Source organism: Morchella importuna (genome assembly GCF_003444635.1).
Source record: "Morchella importuna strain M04M26 chromosome Unknown Morimp01GS043, whole genome shotgun sequence".
In the NCBI taxonomy this organism is placed as follows: Eukaryota; Fungi; Ascomycota; class Pezizomycetes; order Pezizales; family Morchellaceae; genus Morchella; species Morchella importuna.
In genome coordinates, this window is record NW_025763440.1 from 135045 (window position 1) to 154455 (window position 19411).

Sequence of the window (19411 nt, forward strand, 5' to 3'; positions counted from 1 at the left end):
GGAGAGCTCGAGAGATACCATTGTAACTGTACTTTTACCAAGGATGTGATTTGGCAGTGGGAGTTGGATGATAAACTAGGTGAGGGGTTTGATTTATGGTGGGCCATGGCTTGTTTAGCATGGGACACCTACAATAAGCCTAATCCACAATTTATACCCACTCCAAACCAAGACCTGTTCTAGAGCATGCGAGTGATAGAGTGTGCATAGAATGGAATACTAGTAAACAGAACTATCGATAGCTAACAAGCTTGTTCACGTGTCTCGAAACCCGAAACCGCAGCAGAGCCCCATCAGCCCTGCCTGCAACCATGGACCTTTCCAACAAAACAAATACCGTATCTATCCACCACCACCACCACCACCATTTCCCATTTCCCATTTCCCATTACCATTACCATTACCATTACCATTACCATCCCAACAAACACCACTAGCTAGCTAGGTAGCTCCAGTCCCGACCTCCCTCCCCAAAACATGGCACCGCAAAAAGCCTACCCCCGCAGCGTCCTAAAGCATATCGTAAAAGCCCACAGCGACCGTAACGTCTCTAAGAATGTCGATGTTCTGATATACCTTGACTACGCGCTTTTCCTGCAGGAGTGAGTTTGCCGCTCCCCCTGTGATAGCAGCAATTGTTGCAGTCTATATTAACAGTGAATGCCCAGGCTCGTCCGTGAAGCTGTAATCCATGCTCAGACTGAGGCCTCCGCCGACGGCGCTACAAGCACAGCTACAAAAAACAAGAAACCCGTGATTTCGGCCAGAGATGTCCGCAAGGTTTCAAAGGTAATATTTGTTAATCCTTCCTAAGCTTCGCGCTAGTTTTACTCGAAACCTTAACTGACAGCTGGCCAATCACGAACGAAGGTCACACTGCGTAAATTCAAGGGCTAAGTGACTGCAGATACCCAAGGGTTTCTTTTTACTCTAGTTTTTTTCTTCTTTTCTTTCTTTTTGTATTTTAAATATTCGAAGGTTAAAACTTCCAAGCTCACTTCATTACCTCATACCCCTTCCAGCATAGTAACTGGCCATATTTATAGAAGTATTTAAATTGACTTGTGATTCTCAAAGTTACTAAATCGGAAATTGCTGGTGTACTTTGTAATTACAGAAGAAGCATGTGTATAGTCATTTCACGAAAAAAAAACATTGATTATTTCAAGCCACGAAAAGAATTCACATAAGTCAACGTTACAGCCAAACAAGAAATAGGACAGAAACAACCAGGGGGAAAAAAGTACAAACAAAATAACAAAGGACTCCTGGCTTCCCTTCGTTTCTCATTTACCATTGCCAATCCTCAGTCTTCCACTAACTCCTACTCACACACTTCCAATCTGTCCAGCCTTCATCCCAACCCTCATAGCAACCATACCACCATTCCATTAATTCCCAAGTGTCCCCTGTACGATCCAGCAAACCCTTCGCGACTAACAGAATACCCAGTACCCATTTAAGAGGAAGCGAGAAAAGAAAACTGGAAAGCGGAATTATGGCAGGCCAAGACAAAGGATTTCAGTCGGGTCTAGTACAAAGTTGTGTTGAATTACGATTGCATTGTGGAAGAATAGGAAAAAGAATTATTTCGATTAACAGCACCCGCCGGACGAAGCCTGCTGGACACCGGTTCCAGGGCCGACAGTGACGGTAGGCTTGTTGTTGGCAGTGGTAGATCCCATCCGTTCCTGTGAGGAGTTAGCTATACACTCCATTAACATCTTATCAGTATTCTGCCGTACCTTGATCTGTCTAGCCATCGTTAGGAAAGCCTGCTCGACGTTCGTGGCGCTCTTGGCGGAAGTCTCCAAGAATGGAATACCAAGACTATCGGCGAATTCCTAATCATAAGACATATCAGCAAATGACTCCTACTTAGCATGTGATACAGGACAGGGGGCCAACCTTTGCCACGGTGTATTCGACTACTTTCTTGTCTGCGATATCGCTCTTGTTACCGACGAGCAGCTTGTTGACACCCTCGGTGGCATAACGGTCGATTTCCTGTAGCCATTGCTTGACGTTGTTGAAGGAGTCTGATAAATGTTAACGAGACCTAACAAAGGTCGGGTTGAATCGGATAAACCTACCCATATCGGTCACGTCAAAAACGACGCAGATCCCGTGCGCCCCTTCAAATGATGTCAGTTTAAATCTTGAAAATGGAGGGAAACGTTTGAGCACATACCTCTGTAGTATGAGGATGTGATGGTCCTGAATCTCTCCTGGCCAGCGGTATCCCACTACAAGTCCAAAAGGACATTTGTCAGCAACCAGGAACCAGTCAGAAATAAAACCCATCAAGAGAACCTACAATTTGGAGTTTGACGGTTTTGCCATCAAGCTCGATGGTGCGGATTTTCTGTTATCAGGAATGGCTAGGTTAGCCCTATGGCATTTTAAACTGGACTGAAACACGGGGAGGTCCAGGACTAACAAAATCGACACCAATAGTGGAGATGTAGCTCTCGGTGTAGGTATCATCCGCGAATCTGAGCAGCAAGCAGGACTTTCCTACACCCGAGTCACCGATGAGGAGAAGCTTAAAGAGGTAATCATATCTACATGAAATGATTCGTCAGTAAGTCACGATAAGAGACAGCTGCCAAGATTAAGTGTTATTGTTGTTTTGACCCGGAAGCCTGCTTGCCCCCGGGTGGGAGCTGATAAAGATAGGCCAACAGGATTGGGGATCATTTTAGGGCAGAGATAAACTCTGTGAACAAGCTCTAGTTAGCAAAATACCGTGAATGAGGGGGATGTCGTGGGGGGTAGAAGGTTTGGGGGGGGGGGGGGGGGCTCTGGGCAGTGATAGTGGGGGAGGCTCCGAGGGGCAAAAGCAAGGGAGACATACTACTCCGGATTCATGATGGCGTTTGGGTATGAAATGTTATTGGGAAGCTTGGTGATGAGAAGCTGGAAACGATGTGAAGATGAAGTTGTGTGGAGACGGAAACAGGAGATGGAGTTGTGGTCAGGAGCTGAAGAGGGGAGGGGGGGAGTGTTAGCAGGTGAGGTTGGTTGCGGTGAGTAGCAGTAGAAATCGGAGGATTCTGGGGGATGGGGGTATGTACCGTGCTGGGTCTTACTACGGAAGCGGATGCACAGGAACGTGTCTCTTGTTGTTTCTAGGAGGAAGAAAGAAGGATGCTCGGCTGAGCGAGGGCTGTTGTTGTAACCGGCGGCGTCAGCGAAACCTCTTGCTGAAGCCTCGCGCGGGGGCTGTGATTGGTGTGCAGTGGCTTGCGCTTGCCTTTTGTAGTTTGGTGTTGTCGTTACCTATGCTGGTCAGGAGCGTGGTATTTATGGACACGAGGTCATCTACTCTACACCAGACCTTCTTATCTCGACGTCATGCTCTTTATTGAATGCAAATAAATATCTCGAAGGGTGTAGGCAGTGATTGTTTGCTATTATTACTTGAACTCGGTCTGATATCCATAGGGCATACAATGGTCATATGGCCGCCTGAACGCACTTAGGTAAATCTTGAACGGTGATAAGCGGTCCTGACCTCGTTTAAAGCAAAGCAAGATAAGTACAAATAACTCGAATGCCCCACATTCTTGATTGATGCAACTTGATATTAAAGCACTTCATATTCGTGAGAAGCTCAGAGTATACACATTCTACACTACTAAGCAACATGCTCCTTCAACCATTCCTTCACAACCGCGGCGTCCCTTTCGACCCAGTTGGCATTTCCCGTGATGCTATCACGGATGACCAAAAGCCCCTTATCGTACCCGTGGTTGTCCTTGTCCTTAAAGAATTCTTCAATATCCGCCATGACTTCTCTGCTCGAGAACTTGTTCAGCGAGTTCTTGAGGAAGCGGTCCAGGACGACCATGTTTCCGGAGAGCTGGGCGTAAACCGTATCCCAGTTCTTCTTAATGAACTCCCACACCGCACGTCTGGCCCGGTGGTTGTTTGAGAGCGAGATGACGGGGGTGTGCTTGTCTTGGATCTTGACCTTGTCCGTGAATGTGAACTCTAAGACCTTTTGGATAAGCTCGGGCGTGTGCACTCGTCCGAGAGAGGACAGGCAGATTTCTCTTCCGTCGACCGTGGTGGTGGAAAGGTACTCCTTCATAACGGCATCGAATTCCTCCTGCCCGCCCTGGGCGATAGCAATACGGAAGACTGCCAAGCGGAGGTTAGGGTGGATCGCAGCCTTGTCCTCTCCGGAAGTGTAGAGCTTGAAACGACGAAGGGCCTCGTCAATTGTTGGTTGATGGCCGACTCCTCCGGCGGTGCTGATGAGCAACGACCTCAGCCGTGCGGTCAAAAAGTCCTCTCCTTCCTTGAACTCCCATCCGATCTTCTCGACGCAGGGAGTCACAAGCTCCGAAGTAAGTTTCTTCAATCCTTCATAAATCTCCGGCTCGCTTTCCGCAAATACAGATTTCAGCTTCCCAAGCTGTGCTTGGAGCTCTGCCCAGACCAGGTAGCTATCCTCACCCTTCAGCCCGGCAAGGAATGAGAGCAATCCGGTGGTCGTTCCGTATCCCGACAACGCCATTGCAGCGGCGTCAGCAATCAGCCCAACTCTGTCAGATACACTGAGCTGTTGCCTGACTTCTCCGAGCTTCGCCAAGCGTTCTGCTGGGTAATTGACTCTGTAGAACCCGTACTGACCATAGTTCAGCTTGTAGAAATCTGTGTTGAGGTCTTTGATGGTCGTCTCTTTGCTGGTGAGAGCATTGACTTTCACTGCTGATTCGGTGTAAGACTGCTCAGTCAACATCAGAGGGATCCACCAAGTGGTCGTGTCCTCCTCAGGCTTGACATCGCCAGTGCTGAGGAAGCGGGATTGTCTGAGGGTGATTTGACCGGGCACTTCCGTAACTGTGACTACAGGGAATCCAATAACCTTGATCCAGTTGCTCTACTCAAAAATTAAGTATTTTGACGCCGAATGATTACGCTGGGAACCTTAATTCTTACCATGAACTCGGATACGTTTGTGCCAGCTTTCTCGCCAAGGGCAGACCACAAGTCCTCGGTCGTGGCATTGCCATAAGCATGCTTCTTCAAGTAGTTTGATACTCCTCCCAAGAATGTCTCAACACCAAGATGGTTGCTCAACATTCCAATTGTACCAGATCCCTAAAAGCACAGTGATTAATTCTTCATTTATTCATTTATTCATAGCTTTTAAAGTAATGACAATAATACCTTCAAGTAACTGATATGGTCAAAGATCTGGTCAATGTCCAAAGCACTTCGTACTGGCACCTCAATTGGGTGCGAACCGCGCAGCGAGTCGAGTTGGAAGGCTGTTTGTAGGGATTCAGTCTAAGCAATGCTGTCAGCGGGGGAACAAACGAGTGATAATGCGTGCCTCTAGAAAGACGACGTACGACAAACTGTCCCCAAACATTCCACTCTACAAAACTGTTAGTAACAGAAATCTAATCTCGCACTTGTGATTATCTATGCACATACCCGGATAAAAGTGATCAATCGCATACCATCCCACCCAGGTAGCAAATCCTTCGTTTAGCCACAGCTCTGACCACCAGTCCATGGTAACAAGATTCCCGAACCATTGGTGTGCAAGTTCTACGAGTCAATCATTAGCGCTGCTGCCGCTAGATGCAGATCAATGATGCCTTTACCATGAGCCACGACATATGCTACTCTGTTCTTGTACCTTGAATCCGAGGTCTTTTCATCAAACAGCACAGCGGTCGTCCTGTAGGTGATGAGCCCCCAGTTCTCCATAGCTCCATGGGACTACAAGCGCATCACCGTCAGCTCCCGCTTCTCACACAATTATAAACCGGGGAAACTTACAAACTCGTGGACGGCCAAAAGATCAACTTTCGGAAGCGGGTAATCCAAATCAAAGATCTACACCACCATTAGCTGCCCTCCCTCTCAACGTCATCCTACGTAGCCACACAAAAACAAACCCCTGAAAAGTAATCCACAATCTTCTTTGCGTTCATGAGCGCAAACCGACCCTGCTCCACCAGACCCTTGGTAGTATAGACTCTAACGGGCAGCTTCCCCCTCCCCTCGTATTCGCGGTCGGTAAAGTCCTCAACGTAGTCGAACTCTCCGCACGCCCATGCAAGAAGCTACATGCACGACAAAACAAATCAGAACCCAAGCTACAGAAACGGACAATCACCTAGAGTGAGACCTAGACCTACATATGTACTCATCTTGGGCACCGTCAAGAAGGAAACCTTCTTTAGGCCGTTTCCGAGCGACTGTGTCTCTTTCACGGGCTGGTTGGACAGCGCGGTGAAGCTCTCGGGAACAGTCATGGCGAAGTCATAGGTAGCTTTAAGGTTCGGCTCGTCGAAGCTGCCCGCACAAAGTGTATCAGCTCTGTCTAGTCTTGTCCGAGCTGGAACCTCAGATGTGATGTGCGACTCCTAACCAAGGGAATGCCTGACGGGCATCGCAAGACTCAAACTGTGTGGAAAACATCCAATCATCCTCTCCCTTCTCATTCTTGTACGCACTACGATAGAATCCCGCCATCTAACCCCACCCCAAATCAGCATCATTCCCCACAAAGGGTGGGGACCGTAGAGTAAAAAAAAAAAAAATGAAATAATAACCTTATGATTAATAGCGCCCGAGAACTTGAGCTCCAGCACCGCCTTCCCGGAGCCCGGGAGCTCCTTTGCAAACGACAACTTTGCTGTCTCAGCCTTTGTATCGTATGCGATATCCGTAACCTTGATATCCTCTAGACCCCGCACACATCAGCATCTTAGCTATCACATCCAGACGTTCATGAAGTATATGTTACCATTGCTACCCTCAACCTTAACAGCCCCCTCACCAATCTTCAACTCCTTCGAATTGAGCGTGATGGAGCTCGTGGCTGTCTTCAGCTCAAGACTGATCTTGACAAGACCATCGTATGTGAACGCTTTGATGTCCAGGTTATGCAGATCGAGGTCGTAGTGAACGGGCTTGACACTGGAGGAGGAGGTTAGGTCTTTGTCCAGAGCTCACTGGGGAATAACGTACTCGGATGGTAGGACGTCTCGGCTTGAAGCTGCAGAAGCCATGCTGGGTGGTTTGTTGTATGTTTGGAGTTTTTTTTATTTATTTATTTATTCAAATTTGCTATTGTTGTGTTTCTGCTGGAGATGAGCTCTGTTGTGGGATGGTGGAGGGAGAGATGCTGCTGATGGTGGGGTGGAAATGCGGGGCTAGTGGTACAAGGCTCTGGCATTAAGTGAATGAACTAAATGGGGTGTTGACTGGTGAGGATCCGTTCACTCACTTAATCCCAGAGCCTTGTAGTAGTGGAGGGGCAGGGCAGGCATTATTGGGAGGCCTCGATGGGGATCGTCGGCGAGTGGCCGAAAGCATGTAATCCTGGCTGACCGAGGAAAAACAGATGCTTTGCTTTACTGGTATCCGCGGTTAGCCGGCTGCTATGATCTTTGTCTACATGCTTTATTTTTGAGAGCGCGGAGATATTGGAGTCGTGGAATAATATATGTTTGCAGCCAAGTATTCGAATTCTACAGACGTCCGGATGGTGATTGTTTACAACTCAAGTCGGATCTCTTGGACTAAGGAGGTACCGTAGAGTAAATGTATTGACCAAGCAAAGGGCTACACAGGCCTCAAGTATTACTGTCTATCTAGTGGTTCTTTTGGTCGGTAAGATAAGATTTAAGAAACCCGGCCAATAATATTAATATCAACTATTTAACCAGTACTATTAGACCAACCCGCAAGTACCTACATGTAGGTACTTCTAGCCTACCAAAGAAAACATGTACAATATATCATTTCTCCTATAACAATACACGCTTTTAATTTCCTAGCCCAATATGGCTATAAATTCGACACATGGCTTTCTCCAGAGGCGTGCTCAGTGTAGCCTATTCTACTAGAAGAGCTTCACCTGGACTTATAACTTGCAGCTTTATATGTATCCATATCTTCGGAAATATTATTAGTAGCCTTGTGGATGCTGATAGTACTGATACTAGTAGTACTGGAAAGTACCGCGCACCATCCCGTCTGGAGAAGAGAAGAAAAAGAAACTCGCCAAGTTCGATCGATCCACAGGCTGTCTGCAAGTAATTGTGCATAGACAGCTGCTCTACCGTCATAGGTTATTTTTGATACCTGCAGCTAGTTCCGTGCTGATACGGAAAAATAGTAGTTAATAAGATTCCATCCGCGCTGCCCGTAAAGTTTCAATCCCAAACATTTTTACTCTAGCAATTGCAATCCAATATTGATTTTCTCGATGGCACAATGTCTGCCTATATAACCTTCACTACGCAATTACTGTTAGTGAAATAATTCCAACGGCTTGATGATTTGATATGAGCACCGGGCGCATCATGGCCTCACCTGCAGGGGGTTGTCCCGACAACCACGCTGCATGCAGTTAGTCAACAGAACTCTCCAGCTCATTCACTCACCTGCATTCTATTTCTCCCTCAACTCACTCTCTCTCTCTTCAACCTCTCTCTCTGAACCTCACTTCACCTCACATCTCTCATCTCCCATCTCCATAACCCCAGACAGCACCATCACCACAATGCTGTCCTCAATCCCTCTCATCGCTCCCCGCGACGTACGTCCCCCTCCCCTCCCCCCCCCCCCCCAATCCAACCCCACTAACCTCCCCCTCCAGGCACACACCCTCTGGTACACCCCCACCAGCACCTTCACCCCCACCGCCCCCCCCTCCTACACCACACACCCCTCCCCCCCGCTCCCCACCTCCCAAAACATCCACCCCTCCTCCCTCCCGCACCGGCAACAGCTCCTCCACCACCGCCGCACCCCCACCATCTCCCCGCTCACACAGCTCACCCTCGACGAGCAATCCCTCCACCAGCGCAAAGTCCACATCCAGCGCTTCGGCGCCACATGGATCAAGCCACCAGGGATCCACAAGACGTACCAGGGCGAGCTAGACGACAAGGCCGAGCGCGAAGAGGCCGAGCGGCAGGCCATGATGGAGGACGACGGCGGTGGGGCGTTCGACGACGAGGACGGCGAGGGCGGGGTGACGCGCGATGAGGCCGGGGAGGAGGGCGAGGAGGTGGATCTGGATGCGGGGATTCCGGAGGTGGATTCGCTGCTGAGTGATGATGACGACGAGCTCAGTGAGGAGGAGGAGGAGGTGGATGCTGAAGACGGGGAGGAGGTGGATCTGGATGCAGAGGTGCCGGAGGCGGATGCGGTGTGGGAGGACTCCGAGGAGGAGGACGAGGATGAAGATGAGGAGGAGGACGAGGAATTCTATGAGGAGGACGAGGAGGAGGAGGAGGAGGAGACGCAGCATACCGGCGGCATTGAGTCCAGCCCTCATCAGGCGATGTACTCGCATGATGAGCACTTTGGACCGCCGGATTCGAGGGTCGAACAGAGGCTTCGTGCCTATCCGCGCCGCTCGCTCGTCAGGAGTGATGATGAGATGGAGGTTGATAGCGACAACTAGGTTGTTGTTGTTGCTCTTGACCTCTGGGAACGATTGGGCTGACGGCTTTTCTTTGTTATCGGGCTGGTGTTCACCGCTCTCTTGGGGCGGTATCTTTCTTCAAGTTAGAAAGCGTAGAGAAAGGTGTCTGTCCTTTCTGCGCTGGGGATATCTTTTAATTAGCTTCCGCATTTTCTTAAGGTAGCATGGGCTGGTTGGTTTTCTTGGGTTTTTCTTTCTTCTCTCATCTCATAAAGGGCGCATCTTCTAGCATTTCTTCATGACATTTTTCCTCCTTCTTTTCTTTACACTTATTTTCTTTAGTTTTTCCTTAGGCATTGGATCTTCACTTGGGGTGCGAATGGCATTACGAAGTCAATGAATATTATTATTGTATGCTTGTCTTTAGTATTAGTTAGCCACATGTAGCTACATGGCTGAATGGACGGATCGAACTGGGTATTTCTATCTTCGTAGGCTACATAAAACCTTCAATCAATCAACTCAGCTAGCAGTCTTCTTCTACTCATCATCCTCCTCCTCCATAAGCTCAGCCAGCTCCCTCTCCTCCTCAATCGTCAAGAGACTCTCGTTCTTCTCTGGCGCCTTCTCCTTCTCCTTGCCCTGCTCGCGCTCCTTCTTTTCCTCAATGGCCTTCAGCAGGTTGTCGTGGCGCAGTGACCATCTCCTGATTGTGCCGTCGATGGACACACTCACGACCGTGTCCTGCTTGCTGCCCACGATTGCGAGCGCCATCACGTCCTCGGAGTGACCGTCGTAGATGTGGAACAGCTCGCCCGTCTGCCACCGTCAGTATCTCCACTCCGCACACCAGAGCAGCAATGTAACTCACCGCAACATCCCACACGCGCACCTCCTCATCCCGACATGCCGTGACCGCCCACCGCCCGCGCGGGTCCACCACAATATCATTGACATAATCCGGGTGCTCCAGCACCGTGTCCACCCTCGCCACCACCTCCCCCTCCCCCTCCCCTTCCCCTCCTCCCCGCGCACATCCACCCTCTTCGCCGTCATATCCGCACTCGCCGTCCACATCTCCGCCTCCTCCCCCTCAAACCTCACCGCATTCACACTCGTCTCATGCACCACCAGCACACCCCCCACGCCCCTCGCGCCCCGCACCTCCGCCGCCTCAACCGGCACCTCCCAACACCTCATCCCCGGCTCACTCCCCGCCGAATACACGCGCGCCTTCACCCTTGTACTCAGCACGGGATCCGCCACGAGCACACCAACACCCCTCGTGTGCCCCGACAGCGCAAACAGCCGGTCGCCGCTCACGGCGTCCCAGATGATGATTGCCGCATCGCTGGCCCCCGAGAGCAGCAGCCCATTGGTGCTGTTGCGCAGGTACAGCAGCGACTTTACAAAGTCCGTGTGGCCTGCGAAGGTCCTGAGGGGCTTTCGGGTGGCCGTGGACCACGAGATGATGGTCTTGTCCCAGGAGCCGGCGAAGAGCGTTGCTGCAGCGGTGTCGAGCGCGAGAGAGGTGACGGGCGCGGTGTGGCCGCGGAAGGTGTGGCTTTTGTCGCCGGACTGCTTGCTTGCTCTTTGTGGTTAGCGGAGGGGAAGGGGGGAGGAAGAGGGGGAAGGGGGACCTCGAGGGAGACGCGGCGGGCGAGGCCGCCGCTCTCGGCGATGTAGATGCGGTCGGGGTTGGTGGGGTCGGGGAGGACGGCGAGGAGCTTGGAGCCTATGTCGATTGGGGAGCCGTTTTGGTTTCCGCGTTTGGCGGCGCGGCGGGCGGCTTTGGCTTCGCTTGCACTGTGAGGGGGGAGGAAGGCGTGGGGTTAGCAATTGGAGCTGTGCTGGGGGTGGTGGGTGTGGGGGAGAGGAGGTGCAGAGGAGGAGGAGGAGGAGGAGGAGGAGGAGGAGGAGGGGGAGGAGGAGGGGTTTATATACTCGGTCTGGAAGAAGTGGCCGGGGTCGGTGGAGACAGACATTGCGTGCGGGCTGCTGAAATTTGGGGATTGTGAGGTTTGTGGTGTTGGTTGGAGATCAAGACTGCTGCGATGGTGGGCTAGTTGGAGCCTGTCTTGGATGCGGGTCACGGGCTGTCACTCGGTGGGGAAGATGTGAGATATCGAGGTGAAGTGCTGGATTGAATTGACGGGCGCGGTGTAGACAATATATATACCGTGAATTACAGAAATTGAGACAGCCCGATATCTCTCGGTGTTTCTATCAGGCACCATGTACATACGAAGCTTGACTCATGGCCGACTCATAGGATCCTAGCATTGACGAGTGTATATATGCATGCATGTGCTTAGATACGTGCAGATAATACCCCCCATAGGTACTAGCAGCGATATATATGTCCTATTGGTGTTGTTGAAATATGAGGGCTGGGGAAAGGCTTTAAAGCGTTCCAGAGGACTCATGGTTTGGATTAGATAGACGTAGGTTCCTATACCCAGCTAGACTGTAGTGGGGGGGTTTGGCTCGGAAGCCAGCTGTGATAGAAACCTGGAGCTGGATGGGGCTGCGGTTGATATATGTGGATCATCCCTAACCAGTCTATATGTACGTAAATGTACCAATCAGTGACTTGAAAGGATTACGAACAATCTAGCTTACACTCGAACCGTCGGTATATATAATGGTATCAGCATATAGACTCATTCAATCGACGACGCCCCCCACATTCATGATTAGGGAGTTGGTTCCGTACATGCATTGTGACGGTCCAAATCCAAGGTATGTACCTCATGTCCATGCTGGGATATATGTTCTTCTATACATGTAGTGTATCTTCCTATCCTGAAGATTTTATGGAAGTTACTAGCTAGTTTTGGCACTGTGCTGTAGTTATAAGCACGTATGTGACGAGCCCATAAATACGGGCTATAGCCCAATACATTTTATTTCTTTTACATGTTGTTGCATGTGTGGGGTGCGGGGTTGGTTGGTATAGTCGGATCGTGTTGGGTGGTAAATACATGCATCTCGTACCCAATTTCCCCTACCAGAAGCATGCAAGCTGTTCACGGTGTTGGGTACTGCAAGACGGCATGTGTTCAAACGGCTGTAGAAAGACAAATCTATTAGATGAGAGAGGAGATGATACTGTATTGATAACTATAGGACTACTAGTAAGGGTTAATTCCTTGCTTTATATGACACAACAATATTATCAAAAACAGGTTGTCACGAGCTACCTATATATTCCCGCCGTAATTATATATACAACTCCACAGTTATCGTATACACACCTGACAGTCCTAGGCCTAGCAGCGCCCTTATCGTTTGGTACTTTCTCGACCTTCTGCAGCCCCCGGTCCGTCCCGAACACAGCTGATCTAGTGCTTCTTGCTCATGTGAAATCGAGGTGTAGTATGATGCCGCCAAATTGAATATATATTTCAAAGACTGACTATCAATAGAGCACATGAGCAGCTCTATCTATATGCCAACTCCAGCTCAGGCGGTGACCACCTTCCGGATTGATAAACCTACATGTATTCTCTGGCCACAAATCTCTACAGAAGAGCAAGAGGTATGGGAACTATGTAAAAATCCGACTGTAACGTGGTTTTAGTAATGGTGTCCACAGTCTAGCTAGCCTAACTAGACGTGTCACCGTTACATGTACATGTATAAGTACAGGTAGATGGGCAGCTTCCATCCTATTACATGTACCTGTCGAGTCTTCCTAGACTTACCTCCAAAATGCCTACTCCGAAAAACACCTCTGTCAGCTAAAGCGCCATATTTCCTCAACTCCACTTTGATCCTTTCAAAAACCGGCTATCAATAAATAAACACAGCTGATACGGCAAAGTTCGGTGTCACTTATGTAGACGGCCATAAGAACAATTGCGAAATGACACCGAAGAAGCTGCAGGCCAAGTCTAGCTCCGACTATCTAAGGTAGTAAGATCTAGAGCTACAGCCAAGGTTCGAGTTAAAGCCATTAGTATTAATCGTTGCATAGAGAAACGTCACGAGGCATGAGAGATGCCGCAATTCGGTTAACGTTTTTATCTGTAGCGTATATGTCGCTGACTGCTCAATAGCTGCGTTCTTAATCATTGGCTCTGACCTATAAACTACATTGCTATATATTCGCCCGTGACCACTTGGTATAAGCGGGGAAATACCTAGCGTGGTGCATAAGCTTTAATATCTTGGGGCTGGGCGTCAAATGCCAATGATTGAGAATACACCATATTCTTCCATCGGTGATATGGACGTGTAGTAGTATGTAGGCCTATGCAGGATGAAAGTGAAGTATGTAGTAGTAAGGCTGAGAATTATGGAATCGGATCTTATTGATATGACAGGGTGGTGGGTGGTGGTATAACACAAACCCCAACCCAATAATTTGGGCCAATTCGTCTGACAGGTTTGGCCCACACCAATGAGCTTACCCCGACTACCTACTCTACATACATAGCAAAGACACAAAATGTCTCCGAGCCCCATGACGCTCCCCGTTCCCCCAATTAACGTGGTGTCAGGAAACATGACAGCCTGACCAAAACATTTTTTTTCCACAAACCGTTGCCACCTACCTACCTCGAACACTCCCGAAGCTAAGTTTGAGAAACCGCCCTACCATCTCACAGTTCCAACAACCACATACCTCCCCCACCCCCCTTCGATCTCTCCACACCGCGCAAGCTGGGCTGAACCTCCCGTCTATTTCCGACCTACGTCAGTTCTGTAGGTTTGTTGTAGGTAAGTATGTGCGCGTTGTCACTGACTCCTCTCGCTGCGCTGGTTGTGGTAATAAGAGAAACTGTTATATAGCGACGGGAAGCCCTGCATGATGGAGATCTATTTATAGCAATGGCGTGCATGTGGGGCTGCATTTGATCTTGCGATGAAAGTGATCAAAGTGCGGTATGTGCCTGAAGCTCATTACCCCATTTCTTTCTTTTGGTTCGAGTCATTCAATTAATACCTTATAGGGGTATTATTATCCGCAGAAGATTAATTGCGCCGCTGGAGTATATAGCAGAACAGCACTTTGGACGAAATTTAATATGGAGAGCAGACCATCTACCCTACCTACCCACCCCCTACGAGTTGATCGATCCCCGTAAGCAATTAAGATTGAAGCTTAAACTACTTAGCTAGCGCGGGCTCACAAGCTATCACTCGCAGCCTCAGGCGGTAAGCAAGCACCTGCAGCCCGGAGTAAAAAAAGGAATATCGAAAGGGCCCCCACGATGTAATAGGCTCTGCACCACACCCCCGGCCCTGGTAGGGTTTACATTCTACTATTGACTTGGCGCTGTACTGTCTCACCAGCGGGGCCCGGGGGGGCTGAGTCTCGAACAATAATACTCCATGGGGGATGACTGGCACGATGCGTACATATACACATAACGACATATGAGGTGTTGTGTGTGCTTTTAATTCTCCCCTGCTTTACTTATTATTGTGGGCCTGCTCGTCGACTTCTACGCTCTCTTCTTGGCTCCTTTCTTTTCTGTCGGTCTATCCCGTACTTTGCTGTGTGTATCTAATTCATATAGACTCGTAGAGGGTTCAAACGCTGCTGTTAGTACCCGTCAAAGTTGTGCCTCACAACCCATCGATCTTTTCAGCCTCACCATCTTCAATTAATTAACCCGCCCAGCATGCGCACCGCCGCCCTCCTCCTCGCCCTAGCGGCCCTCCCCACCGCGCTCACCCGCCAGATCCCCGACGCCCTGCAATCCTTCTACGACACCGTCAAAGTACCCCCCCATTCCCTCCCCCCCCCGCTCCTCCGCACCAACTAACCACCTCCACAGGACGGCCACTGCCCCACCACCCTCCACAGCGGCCTCCGCAGAAACGCCGACTCGCGCGCCACCTTCCGCTACTGCACGGACGACTCGTCGAACCTGATGTGGATCGCGGGGCCGTCGAGCCTGGCCGACATGGACGTCGACTGCGACGGCGCCAACAACGCGCACGGCGCGTGCGAGAACGACCCCACGGGGCAGAGCATCACGGCCTTCCAGGACGAGGTGTCGCGGTTCGGCATCGCGGACCTCGATGCGAATCTGCATAGCTATGTCGTGCTGGGCACGGGCGGGTTTGATCCGAGGAAGGAGGGCGTGAGCAGCTTGAGTGTGGTGGCGGTGGTGTGTGGTGGGGAGTTGGTATGTTGCACCCTTGGGGGAGAGAGAGAGAAAGCTTGTGTGGGCCCAGCAGCTTGGCAACGGGGGCGGTAATGTAGATCAGGGGACTGATAGTGTGTGTGTGTGTGTGTGTGTGAGCAGTTCTACGGCGTGTGGGGAGACTCGAACGCGGACGATCTTGTCGGCGAGGCGAGTCTGTCGCTGGCGACGGCGTGCTACGGAAACCGCATGAACGGCAACTACGGCCACGCAGAGACGGACGTGCTGTATCTGGCGTTTCGCACGGATGAGGCTGTTCCTGGGCGGAATGCGTCGTGGTAATATAAACCCTACTCTACTCTATATAAACCCTCCTGGTTGCGTCAGGGAATATAAACTATAACTCTATTTCAACCACCTCCTCTAACATAAAAACCAAAATAATACCAATAGGGACGCGAAAGATTTCGCCGCCTTCGAAGACTCACTCTACAACACCGGTGATGCAATGCTAGCCAAATACCTTCCCGTTGCGAACGGCGGCGCTGGCGGCAGTGGCAGTGGTGGTGGGAGCAGCGGCGGGAAGGGCGGTGATAGTGGGAATGGTGATGATGAGGATGTGGGCTTTAGTGTGCAGGCTCCGGGAATCTGTGCGTTGCTGTTCCTTTTGGGTTTTGTGGCTTTCGTGCAGGCGTAGTTCTTTTTTTTTTTATCTTGTGTCCAGCGGAGCGCCCTCTGTTTTCTTTTGTGTTTCATTTATATTGGTGGTAATTCTGTTTTTCGTGGTAATTTGTAATAGATGGTGATAGATCTATAGGGTATGGTATGGTATGGTATGGTGTGGTTTGGTAGGGATAATGGATGGGATGGGCGGTGATAGATCGGATCGGACTTTTATATTGGTTCCCTTCTTTTCCTTCTGTTGTTGGTTTTGGCTTTTTTTTGGTCGTTATTATTAGTAGACTTGGGATCAGACCAGTTACTGATTCGTCCTCCTTGGATTCAAGGGAAAGGGAACGGGCGAGCGCTGCCATTCTGCGACTACGCGGCAGAGCACTGTGGGCAGAGGGGGGACTGAAATAGTAATGCGCCGGATTATCGGACGATTGTGCTTTGAATTCTCACACGTGCATTGTTGTTGTTGCTGCAAGCAAAATTGGTGTAAAAGTGATCATTGACAGGAGAGTAGGTACTTGTGAGAAGGGGGGGGCCTTTTTGGAAGATTTATAAATTTCCTTGAGTTTTGAGCTAGCATAGATAGAATTGCATGGTTAGATCGATAGGAAGAAGAACACATAAAAGAACAACTCAAAAATACAAGTAAGACACCACATCCCCAAGCAAAGGGCGAAACATACAGGCATCCAGCGCCTCACATCAACATTACACATAAACATAGCCCTCAAACCCCCCAAAATCACAACTCCCCCCGCACCCTCACCACCTTCTCCCCCTTCTTCTCCGCCGTGGTCCACCTATCAATCCACTCCAACACCGTCTCATGCCAAAACAGACTATTCTCCGGCTTCAAAACCCAATGGTTCTCATCCGGGAACGTCAAAAACTTACTCGGCACCCCTAGCTCCTGCAGAATATTAAACACCGCCAACCCCTCGCTCACAGGGAGCCTGTAGTCGAGCTCGTTGTGGATCACGAGCTGCGGTGTGGCCCAGTTCGTGACCAGCGCGGCTGGGTCCCATTTGCTGTACCCGGCGCGGTTCTCCCAGATTTTGCCCTCAAACTGGAATGATAATCAGTCAGCTCTTTTTGTTCGATCTCGTTAGGGTTGCGGTTTGGGGGAAAGGGGGGGAGCTTACGTCGTGTTGGGGGAAGTAGAGCTCTTCGGAGGAGTACTGGTTGAGTGTTGAGAACACGCCGTCGTGGCAGACGAGGGCTTTGAATTTCCTTCCGAGGGGCTTTCCTTGGATGTAGTTGATCATGTATCCACCATAACTAGCGCCCAAAGCTACCGAGTTGTCAAAGTCAATGTAGCTATATTTGTCAGACTTCTCAAGATACTCAAAGGCCTTCTCCAAATCGATATATGGTCTGCCACCTATAACACAATTTAATCCGGTCAATAAAACAAAAACGCCATAAAATGGGCTAAAACTTGAGGAGTCATACCCCATTGTCCTTGGATGCCATCGACAAACTTTTGTCCGTACCCAGTGCTTCCGGTGGGATTCACAGCTACAACTACATATCCGTGCTCAGCAAACACAGCCGGGTTCCACCTGGTGCTCCATGAATCCGTCCAGGCGCCCTGTGGACCACCATGGATGAAGAAGGCCATCTTCCACTTCTTCTTGGCGTCAAAGTTGCTAGGCTTTGTAATGAGGCCATGGACCTCTACATCGTCAGCCCCTTTGAAGGAGAAGTCCTCTACAGTAACCTTCTCGAGTGACGATAGCTCTTTGTCGACTTTTACAGGTGAAAGAAGGGGAGTAACAGTTTTCGAGGACGGGTCGAGGGTAAAGTATCCAGTGGACGACGTGAGCGAGTTCTTCGAGATGAGCAGCTTCCCAGTGGGGAGGATGTGCACTCCATTGACCGAGTTCTCGCTGATGAGCTCTTCTACATCCCCGGAGTTCGCACCCACAATACCAGTCTTGAAGAGCTTTCCACGCCCGTTATTTTCAGCTACGATATACAGCGCGGCGCTGTCCGGAGCCCACACAAGCTTCGATGGAGAGTTATCCCAGTCCTTCAGCAACAGCGTGGTCTTGGAGGAGGAGATCTCGTAGAGGAAGATCTTGTTTTGGTCGCTCTCGTAGCCGTTCTGATACATCTGCAGGTATGCGATGTACTTCCCGTCAGGCGAGTAGACAGGGGAGGAAGAGGCGCCTTGGGCAATGAGGTTGCCGTCGGTATCTTTCTTTTCAGGGGGTTTATGGGGCAGGGCTTGCTTCCGTCGGAGAAGGGGACGGTGTAGACGAGTGTTTGGGTGTTGTTGGCTGGGTTCAGATCGGGCGACTTTGACAGGAACGCTACTGTGTCGCCGTCGGGGGAGATGGTGAAGTCCTCTGCACCGCCGAAGGGAGCTACAGGCGTCTCGAGCTTTGAGCCAGATCCAAGAAGGTTCATCAATTGTTTGTGCACAGCATCACTGTTCGATTCGGGGCCGGTGAAGAGGGAAGACCTTTGGGGCTTGATATAAGAGTCCCAGTGACGGACAAACAACGACTCGTAGGACAGCCCTGAGGTATACTTCTTCGGAGCTGTTTCCGCGTTATATGCCTCACCGGTAGAGGGGGTTGAGAGCGCCGAGACCACAAAGTTCAGGTACTCACCCCGAACGACAGGCTTGAGGTTTGATACGGGGGCGTTGAGAGATGCGAACAGCTTCTTTGTATCCGGGTTGTGGCAATTCGACAGCCAGAGCTGCGACCCGCCCTTTACGTCTGGGTTCGTCTCATTGATGTACAGGATGCTATCGTCGTTAAGCCAGGCCACCTCTTGGACCGCAGTGTCATTGAACAGCACCGAGGTCGCGCCGGTGTCTAGGTTGAGCAAGCTCCATGTCGAGGTCTTGCTGTGGGAATCGAAAGAGTACGTCGACGAATGGAAGATGGCAAGCGTCTTTAAAAACAAAATCAGCAATTGAAGCTTGTGCTGGAAATACTTGTGGGAATACTCACACCGGCCTTGTTTGGTACGGCTTCACCGCGGCGTGGCGCGCTCAAGAGGTCCCTGTTGAGTCCATGGGGTCAGCGCGAGTGTTGGAAGCTTCAATGGGGGAGAATAATGCTTACTTTGGGGTGAATCTTGCCATTACAGTTTGTGAAAATGGCAAGAGAAGTGCAAGGAGGATTGAGGGGCTAAAAGACGGCATATTGAAATGTGAGAAGCAGGGTCAGTTGATCGAGGATTGGTCGGAAGGTGAGCGTGGGTCCAGAGG

At 50.3% G+C, this 19411-nt stretch overlaps 6 protein-coding genes across 6 annotated transcripts; 3 read left to right on the forward strand and 3 right to left on the reverse strand.

Moving 5' to 3' along the window:
• Positions 1-477: 477 nt before the first annotated feature.
• LAJ45_10194 (uncharacterized protein) lies at positions 478-897 on the forward strand (the record flags this gene model as incomplete). Its single annotated transcript, XM_046119722.1, has 3 exons — positions 478-602; positions 669-789; positions 871-897. The coding sequence occupies 3 exons, from the start codon at positions 478-480 to the stop codon at positions 895-897; spliced, it is 273 nt and encodes a 90-aa protein (XP_045967021.1).
• A 698-nt stretch (positions 898-1595) lies between these two features.
• On the reverse strand, positions 1596-7040 carry LAJ45_10195 (uncharacterized protein; the record flags this gene model as incomplete). Its single annotated transcript, XM_046119723.1, has 22 exons — positions 1596-1691; positions 1746-1844; positions 1909-2039; positions 2094-2135; positions 2192-2246; positions 2318-2365; positions 2441-2564; positions 2861-2984; positions 3078-3282; positions 3650-4891; positions 4951-5112; positions 5182-5301; positions 5367-5392; positions 5452-5568; positions 5625-5742; positions 5803-5859; positions 5922-6089; positions 6165-6321; positions 6398-6501; positions 6582-6712; positions 6776-6948; positions 7000-7040. The coding sequence occupies 22 exons, from the start codon at positions 7038-7040 to the stop codon at positions 1596-1598; spliced, it is 3540 nt and encodes a 1179-aa protein (XP_045967022.1).
• A 1499-nt stretch (positions 7041-8539) lies between these two features.
• LAJ45_10196 (uncharacterized protein) lies at positions 8540-9448 on the forward strand (the record flags this gene model as incomplete). The annotated part of the gene is made up of 2 exons (XM_046119724.1): positions 8540-8575; positions 8636-9448. 2 exons carry the CDS (start codon positions 8540-8542, stop codon positions 9446-9448), a joined length of 849 nt encoding a protein of 282 aa, XP_045967023.1.
• Positions 9449-9949: 501 nt separating this feature from the next.
• LAJ45_10197 (uncharacterized protein) lies at positions 9950-11394 on the reverse strand (the record flags this gene model as incomplete). Its single annotated transcript, XM_046119725.1, has 5 exons — positions 9950-10228; positions 10281-10376; positions 10445-10987; positions 11050-11215; positions 11354-11394. 5 exons carry the CDS (start codon positions 11392-11394, stop codon positions 9950-9952), a joined length of 1125 nt encoding a protein of 374 aa, XP_045967024.1.
• A 3648-nt stretch (positions 11395-15042) lies between these two features.
• Positions 15043-16588, forward strand: LAJ45_10198 (uncharacterized protein; the record flags this gene model as incomplete). The annotated part of the gene is made up of 5 exons (XM_046119726.1): positions 15043-15141; positions 15199-15552; positions 15673-15848; positions 15964-16160; positions 16524-16588. 5 exons carry the CDS (start codon positions 15043-15045, stop codon positions 16586-16588), a joined length of 891 nt encoding a protein of 296 aa, XP_045967025.1.
• A 339-nt stretch (positions 16589-16927) lies between these two features.
• LAJ45_10199 (uncharacterized protein) lies at positions 16928-19345 on the reverse strand (the record flags this gene model as incomplete). Its single annotated transcript, XM_046119727.1, has 6 exons — positions 16928-17251; positions 17328-17566; positions 17638-18388; positions 18439-19092; positions 19152-19203; positions 19266-19345. The coding sequence occupies 6 exons, from the start codon at positions 19343-19345 to the stop codon at positions 16928-16930; spliced, it is 2100 nt and encodes a 699-aa protein (XP_045967026.1).
• Positions 19346-19411: the final 66 nt, after the last annotated feature.